Source organism: Lonchura striata, chromosome 21, assembly GCF_050655825.1.
Source record: "Lonchura striata isolate lonStrDom1 chromosome 21, ASM5065582v1, whole genome shotgun sequence".
In the NCBI taxonomy this organism is placed as follows: domain Eukaryota; kingdom Metazoa; phylum Chordata; class Aves; order Passeriformes; family Estrildidae; genus Lonchura; species Lonchura striata.
In genome coordinates, this window is record NC_140723.1 from 6,688,902 (window position 1) to 6,702,632 (window position 13,731).

Here is a 13,731-nt window from a genome sequence, read left to right on the forward strand (position 1 = left end):
TTCCATGATTACTGATTGGGTCCTGTTCTTTCCTTTCCCCAATACTGATGGAGAAATTGAGCATCATTTGACCTGAAATCCATCACCCTAGTTTTCCTCATTATCTTTTGTATGGGAAATACTGTAGTACATGATAGCTAAAAAGCCAAGATCATAAAGTCAAGAACATGAGACAAATCCTTTTTGACTTTATTCATGATGCAGTTCTGAAGTGGTTTGGGAGAGCTGAGGCTAATAATGGTTTCAATTTGTATGTGCCATAGGTTTGTAATGTTGATTGATGTTACTAAATTCAAATATATCATTATTACTTGATTAGAACCAGTTATCTCCTGTCCCTGGAGGGCCAGATTAAATTAGAGGTGAGTTTAAATGACTGCCTTCTCTGAGAAGCTGTTCTGGCAGGTGTATGCAAAGCTGAGACAAGAAGGAAAGCTCAGTGCCCTGTGGCTATTTATTTGGTAGCCATTCATTGCAAACCCCTTAATATGCATCTGGCAAATGCTTGGAATCTGGAATTCCTGCTGCTTGCCGAGGTGGCAAAAGCTCTCAGCAGCTCTCAGCTGGCCCATTGTGGAGTCCACACTGTGTTGGAGCTCTGAAATACTGCTTTTCCCTCCCAGGAAATGTGAAACTGTTCACCTTTGGCTTTGGAGATGTTCATAATGCTCCAACATTTACTCTGTTATAGCTTTATGGTCAGGATTGTGTTGTTAATCTCTGAAATTATATGGGACAGGTGGAACAGGGGAGAGGGCTCAATAAGAAACAAAACACTGCTACTTCCTGCTTTCTTTAGTGATTTGTGATTTCTCTTTTATTTAAGGCATCCCCTCTTTGCATAATCAATACACAAAGTCTGGCTCTATGTTTCACATTTTTTTGCTGAATATCCTACTTAACAATTTTTTTCTTCTCTGCTTTCTGGTTAATAAAAAATAGGTGATACAAAACCTTTTGCAGCCTAAGCACCAGGGTTAGCTAAGAAATTTATTGTAACATTTTTCACTGATTTTTTTTTTTCCTTTCAAAACTGATGAATGTTTTTATTTGATTTGCAAGCATTTATACCAAGATTGGGAATTTGGCCAGTTTTGATGCCTGTGAGTAATGTGATATCTCCTTGTTGGAAGCCAAAGGGGCTGCTCTGGCCTGGAAGCACTCAATCATCACAAATCTTTATTGAAAACACTTCTTTCCTGCTATCAGTTTCTCAAACATATTTGTTCCCAGAATGGTAATACTTTTTAGTGGCATGATGGGCATGCATTGGTTTTTGAGATGTCTTGAGTCAAGGACTGGGGGATGCTTCAAGACAAATAAATCATAGAACTGGGGAAAGTGGCCATCAAAGCCAATTCCTTTTGCCAGTGGATTATCTGTTCCCCCAAGCCTCCACAAAGCAGCAGTGCCTTCCAATCCTAACATCAACTCTCAGCACTTCTTCAGAAGGAAAAACAAGCTTGGCTGAGGCTGGTAAAATCTGCCTTATACAGAATCTTTCTGAGCAAACATGAGGAAACTGAAAAAAATAAGAGTTTATCCACTTGTCTAGATACAAGCTGCTTTATTGCAAAAATGAAGTTTCTCTGTTATGTTTGGGATGCATTCTGGCAATAGGAAATGTGTGTGTTCCCTCATGGATAAGTTTGGGACTGCTTGAAAAGGCTCTATTAAAATAAAGGGTTTCTTCTAACTTTTATGAGAAGATGGGGAAAGTGTGGTTGCTTCTGAGTTCTTGAAAATTTAATATCTTTTGAGTGACAGAGAATATTGTCAATATAAAAGATAATGGGAGACTGGACAGCTCCCAGGACTGTAAAAAAGAGGACATTTCTAGTAAACATGACACATTTATGCCTTGGGTTTGTAGGGGAGAAAAGCCCATCATTTGTGTTCCCTTCCCAGTGAACACAGTAAAGTTGGTGAAGTGGATTTAGTTTGCCTACTTAAGATTTCTCCAATTTTAAGGTTTCCCAACAAATGCACTGATGAGTGTGGTGGGTTCGGTGCTGGTTAATCACCAATGCACTCACTTCTTGCTGTGAGGTAGGATTTTGATTCCCAGATCATTTCTGGTTCTGTTTAAATAACCTTTACAATATACAAGAAGTAGGAGTATATTTCTCTTAAGTATTGTTCTTTTCATGATTCTAACTCAGTGTACATGTAAAACCTACAGTTTTGATATCTTAATAATCAAGCAGTAGGCTTATGTAGCTTTTCACTACTAGTAAAAATTTGAAGATTTAAGATTTTTGACCAAGATTTTTATATTAGGAAGTTTGTCAAGGGTAGTCACTTTTTGTAGGGATAGACTGACATAGGAATTGGAAAATGTTTTTCATCAGAAGGCTTGTTTACATTTTAATATCCCACTCATCATGATCAAGTGCTCCAAATAGGTCAGGGTTGGACATGATTCTGACTACAGTACAGATACTGTTTAATAAACAAGGGGGGAAATTTAAATTATATTGTTCTGCATAATCTGATTATGCAGTGAGCCCAGGTGAGCTGAACTCATCCAAAATTTTATTTATAAGAGTTAGTTTTGCAACTGATTTCTGCTCATTTAGATGGAAAGTATAAGGGTCTTCTGTTGCTTTGTTGGTTTTGCTGATCACTTTGTTTATTGAATAAAATGTGAAATGAAATTGTGGGTGTTAAGCATGGAAATTAGTGCATTAGTTCAAAGTATGTAAAAGTCTAGTTGATATGACTTAGGAAGTCTTGTTATTTCTGTGGTCTCCCACTTGCAAGCATGGGACAGCTCTATCTTGAAATAGCTTCAGGATATTTTAGTAAGTGTGTTAGCATTTAAAACACATAATTTTAAAAACTTTTCCTTGAGCATTAGTAGTAGAAGGCTCTGCCAGCCCATAGCAGGCAGTAGAGCTGAATACTTGGGCCTTTCCTGAGAGACATTGCCAGTGACCTACCAAACCTATACCTAAAAACTTCTAAAATGTTCTAAATGCCCTAAAAATGTTCTTTTTACCTTCAAGTAGGAGATAGTGGTGGAGTTTTTTCTTGCTTTTTAACAAAATGAATATTTCTTCTCTCAGTGGATATGGAGAACAATTGATCTTTTCCTTTAATATTAAATTTAACATTATTCTGAACTAGGAATAATTGCAAGGACATCTACCAGTAAACAAAGACTTAAGTTACTGTCCAGCAACTTAGCCAACAGCATTGGCTCTCATATCTTGAGAGATGTTTTCCTTCCTTCTCCTTTATTCCAGAGAGATTTTGTAATTATCTTTTTCCAGATTGGAGAAACCCATCCCCTTGATTCTAATCCAGCAAACTGCCCTGATTTCCAGCAGCAGCACTGTGGCTAAAAACTCCTGGCAACTCTGCCTGGCTGGAATATTAGCCCTCAGGGCCTTTTCTGAATGCCTGGATGCTTTTCTGCACTGTTTTTATTTCTGTTCAGTCTCCAGCGTGGTGGCTAGAAAACAGCTCTGTAGTGCTTTGAAGGGTGTTAGAACATTTAGGAAGATTCTGGCTGAGCACAAACTCCTCAGGTCTGCAGGGAAAGGAGCAGTGCCTTCATGGAAAGAAGGTGAAAGAGAAGGAAAGCACAGAATGTTGTATTTTCTTAATGTGAATTTGAATGTACCAGGTTAAAATAGTGTGTATACAAAATAGGCTGGGAGTGAGGAGTCACAACATTTACTGCTTTTGCAGAAATGGTCCTAAGCACAGGGAAAAGCAGCTGCCAGGAGAGGCTTATCCCAGTCAGAGGCTTATCCTAGTCCACAAAATTACCTTGTTGCTGCTCACTGTGTTGTAGGTCATTTGTTACAGGAGAGTAATTTATTATTATTAACAACAACTGCTGTGTATTGTAAATCAAAGTCTTTGTCCTCTCCCTCCCCATCTTTTCCTTCCCTTTGCTTAAACCTAACTATAAATAGATTTCAAACAGTTAATTCTGATTTGGATAGTTAAGAAAGTAAGAAACAGAAGGAGTAATTGAGTGCACCAGGAAGTGGCAGAAGAGCAGTGCTAATTGTCAGATAATAAAAGAAAATGGTCAGTATTGTCAGGAAGTGTTGTCAAGAAAGATAAAGTGGAAGAAATTAACTGTCTGATGCTGGAATGTGTCTGCCAATGGCTCTTTAAGCCATCGGGCCATGAAATGTGACAGCCATTTATCACTGTTATGAGGCTGCTGCCAAGCTTTCCCTTGAGAAGCTAGCTGGAGTTAGGATGGTCTTTGACTACTTTGTTGAGAAAAATTGCATGGGTCTGTTTTAAGTGCTTCCTATTGTTGGGTGCCAGTCATCTTGAACTGTGATTATGGTGTATTCTTAGTCTGGCTAAATCTGATTTTAGTTCCACCAATCTGAAGGCCCAGTATCCAGGAGTATTTTACTTAACCTTCACAGGTATCCAGAGTATGTCTGGGAGCTTGATTCTTTGCTTGTCAGGAAAGGAGGATTCCAGAAACAGAAAAAATGTAGCATTCATTTGAAAAATTTCCTCCTTTTTTTGTCTGTGTATTATTCCATTCAATATTTTACATTTGCTTCTCTTACTGATCCCCTGCCTCTCATAAGGGGGAAGTCATGTGGCCATTCTGATGCTGGCAGGCAAGAAAGAGCATTTCTGAGAGCTGCCTGTGCCTGTGGTCCTGTTCAAAAACCACTGAAAGTCTCTTTGCACTGCTCTCTGTTGCCATGTTTTGTTTTGTTAATTATGCTGTTTCCATTCCAAACATTAACTAATGTTAATATTGGGCTGTAGGATGTGTTGTAGGTGCTCAGGTGTTGTGATGTTGCTTTGAACAATTTGCACTTCTGGTTCTCCAGAGTCAGTAGAGAAAGAAGAGGGCAATGAACCAGAGGTTGTTCATAAAGAAGCTTTATAAAATAGCAGAAGCTTAACAGAAAATTAATTTCTTCATTAAATTGGGGTTTAGGAGCTGTGCTACTCACTGAGTACCCCATTTCTGATAGTAAAATAAGAAAACAAATGTGAAATAGAAATTATTTCAGAGAATAGCTGTACATCATGAACTAGAGAATCAGGTTCAAGAGTAGCCTATTTGCTTGTGCTTCATAAAATTCAGCAGGCCTTGCAAAACAAGTGCCTCCCTGGTACAGACTGAGGATTGGTTGTGATGGCAACAGTTTCTGGCATGTTCTTGAAAACCAGCAAAAGAAAAGTGCCAGTGCTGGTTAGTACCAATGCAGAGGCTTTGTATGAAATGTGAAACTGAAATTAGGGTTGCACACTTTTTATGTCATTTCCTGGTGACATTTTTCAGCTGTTTTAATGATGTAGACTGTTTCCTGCATCATTAAATTCTCTGCTTTGATTTCTAGAGGAGTTGGCAGTCTGTTTAAGGGAATGGGGAGGAAAAAAGTTAGTACTGTAAAACTCTTTAAGTACAGCTGTTTGAAAAATCATGCCTTTAAAATTATTGGCAACTATTCTTCTCGCTATGCAGGCATTGATAATCATATATTATCTCTATTTTGTGTGATAAGTCTTCATATTATGTGCACAGAATGTGTGCACCTATCGTTTGAAAAAAAATACAGGTTAATGTGTGCTTTATGTAGTTTAATTGTTCATGTGGAAGTCTAAACAAAAATAATGTTCCATTGGTATTTCTAAATGATAGAGCTTGGTATCATGAATTAGAAGCTTCTACCAACCCCTAATATGCCAATTATGTTAAACCATCTTTCTTTTCCTCCCTTTCCAGCATTAACAATAAACTCCAGCAGCCAGAAGCAGCTGCTGGTGTGCTGGAATATGCCATGAAGCACTTTGGGGAGCTGGTGAGTCCTGCTGGATAATCTGCTTCTTTGTGTCTTATGCTTTTATGGTTTCTGTACTTAGTTTTTTGGTGGGTGGTGGTGTGTTTTCTCAATCAATCACATTGAGGTTCTATCCCTGCTTATAATATTTCATTGTTCAGTGGGATGCTCAGTGGGCACTTTGCAGCAAATGCTGGGTACAGGGTGGGCTGCAAGAACCTGATTTGGAGGAGAATTTTGCAGCTGCTGTTGATACTAAATGCAGCTGTGAGCAACTAGCAACTTGACAATATAAGTCCTTTTGTTTAGGATAAGCTGGGAAGGGAGGGGAGTGAGTTATTGTTCTAAGCTTAAAGGATTTGAGAAAATGCATCAAAACACTCGAAATAAGGATTTAATGGAAGTTACCCTTTAGTATCTCTCAAGTGTTCACAGGTATTACTTAGAATAACAAGGTAACCAGTCCCTTGCAATTTAGACTGCTCACCAAAATCAAGTAACCCCCATATGTATTTGTTGTGTGTCTTTCTGAGAATGATGTACCTTTTATTATTTCTTCTCATTTTATGAGTAATTTAATTTGTGTTCAAGGACCAAACCACCTATGCTCTCCTGATAGTTCTACTGGAAAAAGGATGATTTTGCAGTGGTAATTGTTTTAGTGTCTTAGGATAATTAGGAAAAGGGAGGCAGCTGTGGAAGCACAGTAGCCCAGCCTCTCTAAGTAGTAACCACTAGAAAGTGGGAATCAGGTATAAGCACAAAATGGTAGAAGTCCTCTGGTGTAGTATTATGTGTGGTTTTGACCTAGACTGGAAAATAAGTCCTTTCTGGGAGAAGTATAGGCTTCAGAACATCTTTTCAGCTTCTTATAATTCCTTGGGTGGATTGAGCAAAGTTCTGCATTACCTAATTCTGACTTCACTCTTTAGCAGCAATATAGTCTAGCAGTAAATGTAGGTCAAAGCACAGAGCTTGCCAGAATTGGCAATGAAAAGAAATTAAGAGGAGCTGTGAGCTCTGCTTTCAGGGACTTAATTGAAATATGACTTAGCTGAGGAGTTAAAGGGCTAAGTGGAAGACCTGGCATGCAAATTGTGGTTTATAGTGACCCTGCCCACAGATCTGGGAAAAAAATCTTCTTTGCAGCCTATGTCCAAGACTGAGCAGAAAAACACTGGCAGAGAAAAGCATGGAAATATATTAAGGCATTTTATTTCTTGAAAATTAGAAACAAAATCTAGAAGGAAAGACTGAAGAAAAGGGTTTAGCTGATATGGATCACTGCTTGGCTAACTTCTAATGGCTTTGTTACAAACCATTACTTTCCCTTGTGAAGGGTGTGATTGGGCCTCAACTTCATACTGCCTGCTATATGAAGTAATTGCCTAGCAGTGGCCAGATGCAAAGTTTGGCCTTTTTTTCTAGTTAGTCATTCCATTCCTGAGTGCAAGGCTGTTTTTCTTGTTTGAATGCAGGTATGTGCAACAACGGGAAGTGGAATATGTTGCACATTTACCCTTATTCCTGTTCCACTCACTCTGCCTCTCCAAAAAGAAAAGCACCAGCTTCTGAACTGGTATTTCAGTGGCACTTGTAAGGGGCTGATGTTGGATTAATCCCTCTGGTATACCTGAGTTCATTTTTGGGCAGGTGGAGCAGTGCCAGCTTTCCAGTTTTCACACTCACTCAGGGCTCTTCTCTGTATCACAGAAGTCCATGAGGTTATTTAGAACAATAAAAGGGTGAAGTGACCAGCATAGACACAGAACTTTCTAGGAAAAGCTGTGGTAGTTAATATAGAATGATCAACATTAATCCTGCTGTTTATTTTTACTTTTTTTTCCCTTCCCTTAGGAAATTCAAGCTACCTGGTATGAAAAGCTTCATGAATGGGAAGATGCTCTGGTGGCCTATGACAAGAAGATGGACACAAACAAAGATGATCCTGAGCTGATGCTGGGACGGATGCGCTGCTTGGAAGCACTTGGTGAATGGTAAGAGGGGAATGCCTGAAGACTAAGGAAAATTGTCTTTCTGTTCTCTGGATGCTGTCATTCAGGTGCATATTTTTTGCCTGAATTCCTATTTGCTCCCACTTACTTTGAGCATTTGTGTGGCACCTCACTTTGTTCACTGAAGTTAGAATTGATAATGACTACTAAGTCATTAGACATCTATTGGGGCTGGCCATCTGGTGAGTTAAGGTCTCTCTGGAAGAGAATCTGCAATCTTATAATCAGGTCAACCCCATTTATAGCAGAGAGCAGAACTTGTCAGAAACAGTCATAAAAGGAGCTCATTGTGATCCTCCTTTTTAAACTCTGATTAAAACATGAGAGATTTTTGTGTTTATTCAGTGTCATACCTATGCCTTATAGAAGGATGAGGTTTTCCTTATTAGTCTTTTTCAGCATTTCTTAAGCCTTGTCTTTGTGGACATCTAGTATTTCAAGTTTTGTGTCAAATCAGTTGAATCAGTTATGTTGTCAACACATAACTGATTCAAATCAGTGTTTGTGACAGGGTGAGCTGCTGGTGACTTACAGCTTACTACTTAACAGAGGGCTGCTGTTTTTTCTTGCTGTTCAATTCCAAGAAGATAATTGGAGAAGGCACCCTGTTCACTGTGGCGTGCAGCTCTACCCAGGGGCAGGTGTGGGTTCGTCCACGTTCCACCTTTCTACTGAACTTTGCATATGACAAGCTCTCTCCTGATGGGTCCTGACATGAACCCAGGGGATGGCACCACACTAGGGAGATGCCTCTTCACTAAAATCATTTGACTGCTAGAAACAGAACTGCTTGAGAAATCTAATTCTGGCAGCATTTTTCTGCCCTTTTTGTTTCTAAACAAGGGTGAGACATATAGGATATAGCTTTTCTAGTAGGGAAAATAGATCCTCTTACTGGGCATTCCTCAGTCAGCTTTTATATGAGTAGGCAGTTCTCACCAGGGATTTGAAGAATTTTTTTCTCTCCTGCAGAATGTGTATTTGTGTTAAGTGTCCTTTCTGAACCTCCTACTTATTCGTGTGTCAGCAGCAAATCTATGGAACAACAAAAGGACAATTTTCTTCTGTTGGAACTAGATATGGAGCTATTGATAGTCTGTAGTGACAAGAGCAATCAGAGTCTCCAGGTTCTCTTGTGGGACTGGACTCAACACTCTGTGCAGGTGTTTTACAATTCAGAAGTGCTTTTGCAAAGTGCTGTCTGCTGCCCTGCAGCTGACTCTAGAGATGTCATCCTGGGGCTGAGGGTTCCATAGTTTGGCTGCTGATTCTCTTCAGTAGCGTTCAACTCGACTGGCTGTGCTGCTGGAGTCTGCTTCACAGGATGAGGCAGATAATCTAGAATTATTTTGTGCAGCATCATTATTTTAGTACTCTGAAGTGATATTTTTAGAGTACAGCCAAAACATTCTTAGCCATTTGTCTCCTCATACAATTATTCCTGTAGGACCCATAGTGTTTCATCAGCATCTATGAAGTCCTGATTTACTGCTGTTGCTAGGTTTGGCTTGGTTTTATATTTGCTTTGGGGTTTTTTTCCCTCCTGGGCCATTAAGCTGTCAGAATTACTATCTTGCCAGTGGCAGCCCATTGGTTCTGTTTGACTAACTCGTGATCCTTTTTGGGAGGGGAAGGGATAACACTAGGGAAAGCAAGTGGTTCTCCCTCACACTTGGCAGCTGTTTCACTGCTACACAGTATCCAGCCTGAGAAATCCTGGAACTGCAACACGCAGGGTAATTGGTTCTATTAGTGCAGCATTCACAGCTGATTGGAAAGAAATAATATAAAAAAAACTGATGCTTCCTCCCCACTGGAGATGAAAGATTCAGATGCTCTCCGAGATCCTGCCATGACAAGTCTTCATATGAGGTTACAGCACCCTTCATTCCTCAGTCTTTGTCTTCAGACTTGATGTGTTAATTCAAAATGTTTGCTGGTAGGAGCCATGCCCAAGCTATCCGGATCATATATTTCTTCTACTGACACTTGCAAAAATTCTAAGCATCCTTTTTTTGGTGGTGGTTTGTTTGTTTCCTTGAGAATTTTTTTTTCTGTATTTATAAACTGGCTTTATCAGTCCAATTTTAAAGTAAGCATTAACAGTCACTGAGGAACAAATGCAAACTTCTCTTTGGATGTGTATTTTCAAAGCACAGTGTGCCTTAAAATTATTTTCTGATGATAGGATATTTGTCATCAGACTAGCATGGTTGAGTTGGCCAGAGGAGTAAAATCCTATTCTCCACTCAGTATAAAAAGAGCAATGGGGCTGGTTGTTGTCTTATCAGTGGGAAGTGGTTGTTTAATGAGGCAGAATTCTTGGAAGAGCCTTTTTACTGATCAGAAATTGTGGATTCTTCTTAGGGGGCAACTCCACCAGCAATGCTGTGAAAAGTGGACCCAGGTGAATGATGAAACTCAAGCCAAGATGGCCAGGATGGCTGCTGCTGCTGCTTGGGGCCTGGGTAATGTATCCTCCTGTGCCTGCATGCAACAGCCCATGAGCTGCAAGTGCAGGTAGTGTTAACTTCAGAACTACAGAATACAGGAAACAGCAACATCAAATAACTACATTATTTACACTAGGAAATGAAGTGTCAGTCCATACTGAAGTCCTTTGGAAAACCTGCATTTACATCAAGCCTTGCAGTGTGGTCTCCAGTAACAGAGGGGGCTGAGCAGATGATTCCTTAAATGCTCTCTTTTGCTTGGCTTTACACTGAACAGAGCTCAGGCTGGAAATCAAATAGAAAGACTTTCTCAGATTTGTGGCAGACTCTTATTTAGAACAAGAACAGTATCTGTTGAACATTTTAGAGGTTGTGTTTGCCAAGTAGACACTCCTAATAAATGTGTGGTGGTCCAAATGTCCAGTTGTGTTGTTAGTGAGATATTTACTAGAGAAGCTAATTATCACTTGCTCTCTGCCAACCTCTGCTGAGAAAAATTCATCTTTTGCTTTGTAGGGCATTAATTCATTCAAATGTTCTGGAAGTATCAGAATTTTAATTGTTTCATCACAAAGAATGAAAGAACCTTTTCCACAAGGATAACAATTTGTGTAGAAGAAAAGTGCCTATGTTTTTCTTGTCTGTAGCTATGTGTATGTTTATGTATCTAATAGTGTCCCTACCAAAGACAAGCTATTGGAGAGCTGACTTAAACGCAGAAGTACCACACAGCACTCAGGCCTAGGCACTGATGTCTAAGCACTACATCACAGTTCTGTTCTGTTCCCACACTGCAGGGAAGGCTGTTGTGTTACTGAGGATATCTGTGTCTCTGCAGGTCAGTGGGACAGCATGGAAGAATATACCTGCATGATCCCCAGGGACACCCATGATGGTGCTTTCTACAGGGCTGTACTGGCACTGCATCAAGACCTTTTCTCACTGGCTCAGCAAGTAATTATCCTCCTTGCTGGTATCCCAAAATTTGGTTTACGATGTTCTAGGCTGCAGAGTTTCATGGAGAAACAGGCTGTAGTAAAGCAGTTGGCTGTAACCTATGAATTACCCAAAAATGTTTTTCCATTAGACCTGGGTGATAGATCTTACCTTGTATTTCCAGAAACATAGCAGTGAATGTGTTGACAGATAGTAGTGGTCCAGTGCTGTAGAACATTAGAATGCCTTTGTCATTTTTTGGTTTCTTTTACTTCTCTGACTCTTTTCTAGGCAGGCAGGACACAAAGATTATCTCAGCAGTTCTGTTCTACAAGGCACTGATTGTAAATTTCCAGGAATGCCTGAGACACCTGTAAGATTCCTAGTGGATTTTTTTGTGCACTTCTGTCCCTTACAGCTTTTTCAGTGAAGTGCTCATATATATCATAGACAATAATCTTAATTTTTCTGGTAGCACTGATAAATCTCAAATCTTAGATTGAGGTACCAAAGCAAGGGAAGAGTCTATTAAACAGAGCTTGTAATTTGTATTTGTAATTATTGTATTTGTAATGCTTTTTTGTCACAGAGGAGATTTGCAGAGTGACTCTGTAGATGTGAAACGTGTTGTTTACTTTCCAAGGAAGCTCAAGTCCCATTTCTGAGAATTCTGTGCTGGCTTGCCAACTTAGATAAAGGAGTAATTCAATCTGTGCTGTCAAAACTTGTAAATGGATTTTTGGATGATGTGCACAGTAAAATTAACCAGGCATTCAGAAAGGTAGAGTTTGTGATTAGCCTTTAACATTTTGAACAGGAAAAGCTATAGGTGAGAGATTATATAATGACTAGAACTAGAGCAGGATTTATTTCATGCTTGAAGAGCCTGTCTTAGTATGAGGATGAGAAATTAAATTTGCTGTCCTGTAAAATTCATAAAATCCTGTTGGGTTATGTAAAACAGTGAAAGCTATTTTCTTTCATTGTGTGGTACAAGAGACATTTCTTTAGACTCTTTTTTTGTAAACCAGCTCTTAGGCACTAAAATGTGAACCCTTCCTCTACAAATGTTGTTAATGATGATCTCTGCAATTACAGTAGCATTAGAAATACTGCAACATTTGATTTTCCAGGAAGACAAACCTCAAACTGTGCAGGTGATGAATGCAGATCCCTTGACTTCCTTTATATATGCCCTGGACACTGTTTGCCTGTCAAATCTTCCTATTTATAGGATCCTTTCCCAGAGAGAGGAAAGAGAGGACAATGCCAGCTTTGTTCATGAGATGGAACAGCTGAACAGCAGCTTCCACAGTTGACTCTGGACAAAGCACACTACCTTTGCCCCAATGTCTTGTTCTATTTCAGTGCATTGACAAAGCCAGAGACCTGCTGGATGCTGAGCTGACTGCCATGGCAGGAGAGAGTTACAGTCGAGCCTATGGGGTAAGTGTAGCTCGCAGCCTTCATTCCCTTCCTTCATTGCTGCTTCAGACTGTCTCTAAAAGTTGCATAAAACTTCAGAGTACTGCTTGTTTTAAACAAAACACCTATTTAGGCCCACAAGCTAAATGGCTTTTGTTAGATAAAAAATACAGCTTTGCAGGAGCAGCTTTGGGACAAACTAAAAGTGAGTAAAGTGAGGTCCACCCCCTCAAAAGAAATAAGAATTGACATTTAGGAAGTCTGAGTTTGAATCAGCAGGTCATCTAGGTACTAGTATATAGCAGTTGATCCTTTTTTTTGTTGGGCAGCCTATGTACTTAAAATTTTGATGCCAAAATACTGTTCCTTAATCATAGATTTGTTCTGTAGTGATTGGGATGGAATGTGATTTTTTTCCTTCAGGCTATGGTATCCTGCCAGATGCTGTCAGAGCTGGAAGAGGTTATCCAGTATAAACTTGTACCAGAGCGCCGTGAGATCATCCGCCAGATCTGGTGGGAAAGGCTGCAGGTACATCCCTGTGCAGGTCAAGGATGGAGATGCTGCTGGGCTGGCATGAACAGCTTCCTTTTGAGCCAGTGTGGTGGCTCAGCAAATCCTTCCATCCCAGTAACATCCATGCTCACATGGCTGCATGCTCCATCTCCTTTGTGCTTGTCCTGGTTGCTTTTTTTGGGCTTTTTTTTTTTTTTTCAGGTTAATGTTCCTGAAGTCTCAGCTCATATGACACTTTAAAAGGGTGAACTAAGCCTTGAAATAGATTTGTACAGAAGAGAGACACTAGTAACATCCCCAGGGCTGCTTATCTCAGTATTGGATTACATCTGGAAATACTGGTTTAGATCAAGCTAGTTTGAACTTTTTACCTGGTTGGTTGGATTTTAAGAAGTGAATTCTCTCCAAATGATGGAAAACTGGTCAGAGAATTCACATGCTTGTAAAATAAAAGATTATCCTGTTCCTTTTGGACTTCTTGCAAAAACATTTCCAGCTGATTGGTAGCATTTAGGGACATTTATTAGTGGTGGAATTGGAAGTGTTAGGTTTATGGTTGGACTTGATAATCATAAAGGTCTTTTCCAACTTAAATGATGCTATGAT

The 13,731-nt window shown here is 39.6% G+C and overlaps 1 protein-coding gene across 3 annotated transcripts in view; it reads left to right on the top strand.

The window, feature by feature from the left end:
* Window positions 1-13,731, top strand: part of MTOR (mechanistic target of rapamycin kinase) — a 62,958-nt gene that overhangs the window by 29,333 nt on the left and 19,894 nt on the right. For all 3 annotated transcript variants that reach the window (XM_031506675.3, XM_085558974.1, XM_021537840.4), the window contains 6 exons: window positions 5,726-5,801; window positions 7,638-7,777; window positions 10,163-10,263; window positions 11,087-11,202; window positions 12,553-12,630; window positions 13,033-13,140. In XM_031506675.3, coding sequence (XP_031362535.3) covers window positions 5,726-5,801; window positions 7,638-7,777; window positions 10,163-10,263; window positions 11,087-11,202; window positions 12,553-12,630; window positions 13,033-13,140 — 619 coding nt within the window. The remainder of the gene's footprint in view (window positions 1-5,725; window positions 5,802-7,637; window positions 7,778-10,162; window positions 10,264-11,086; window positions 11,203-12,552; window positions 12,631-13,032; window positions 13,141-13,731) is intronic.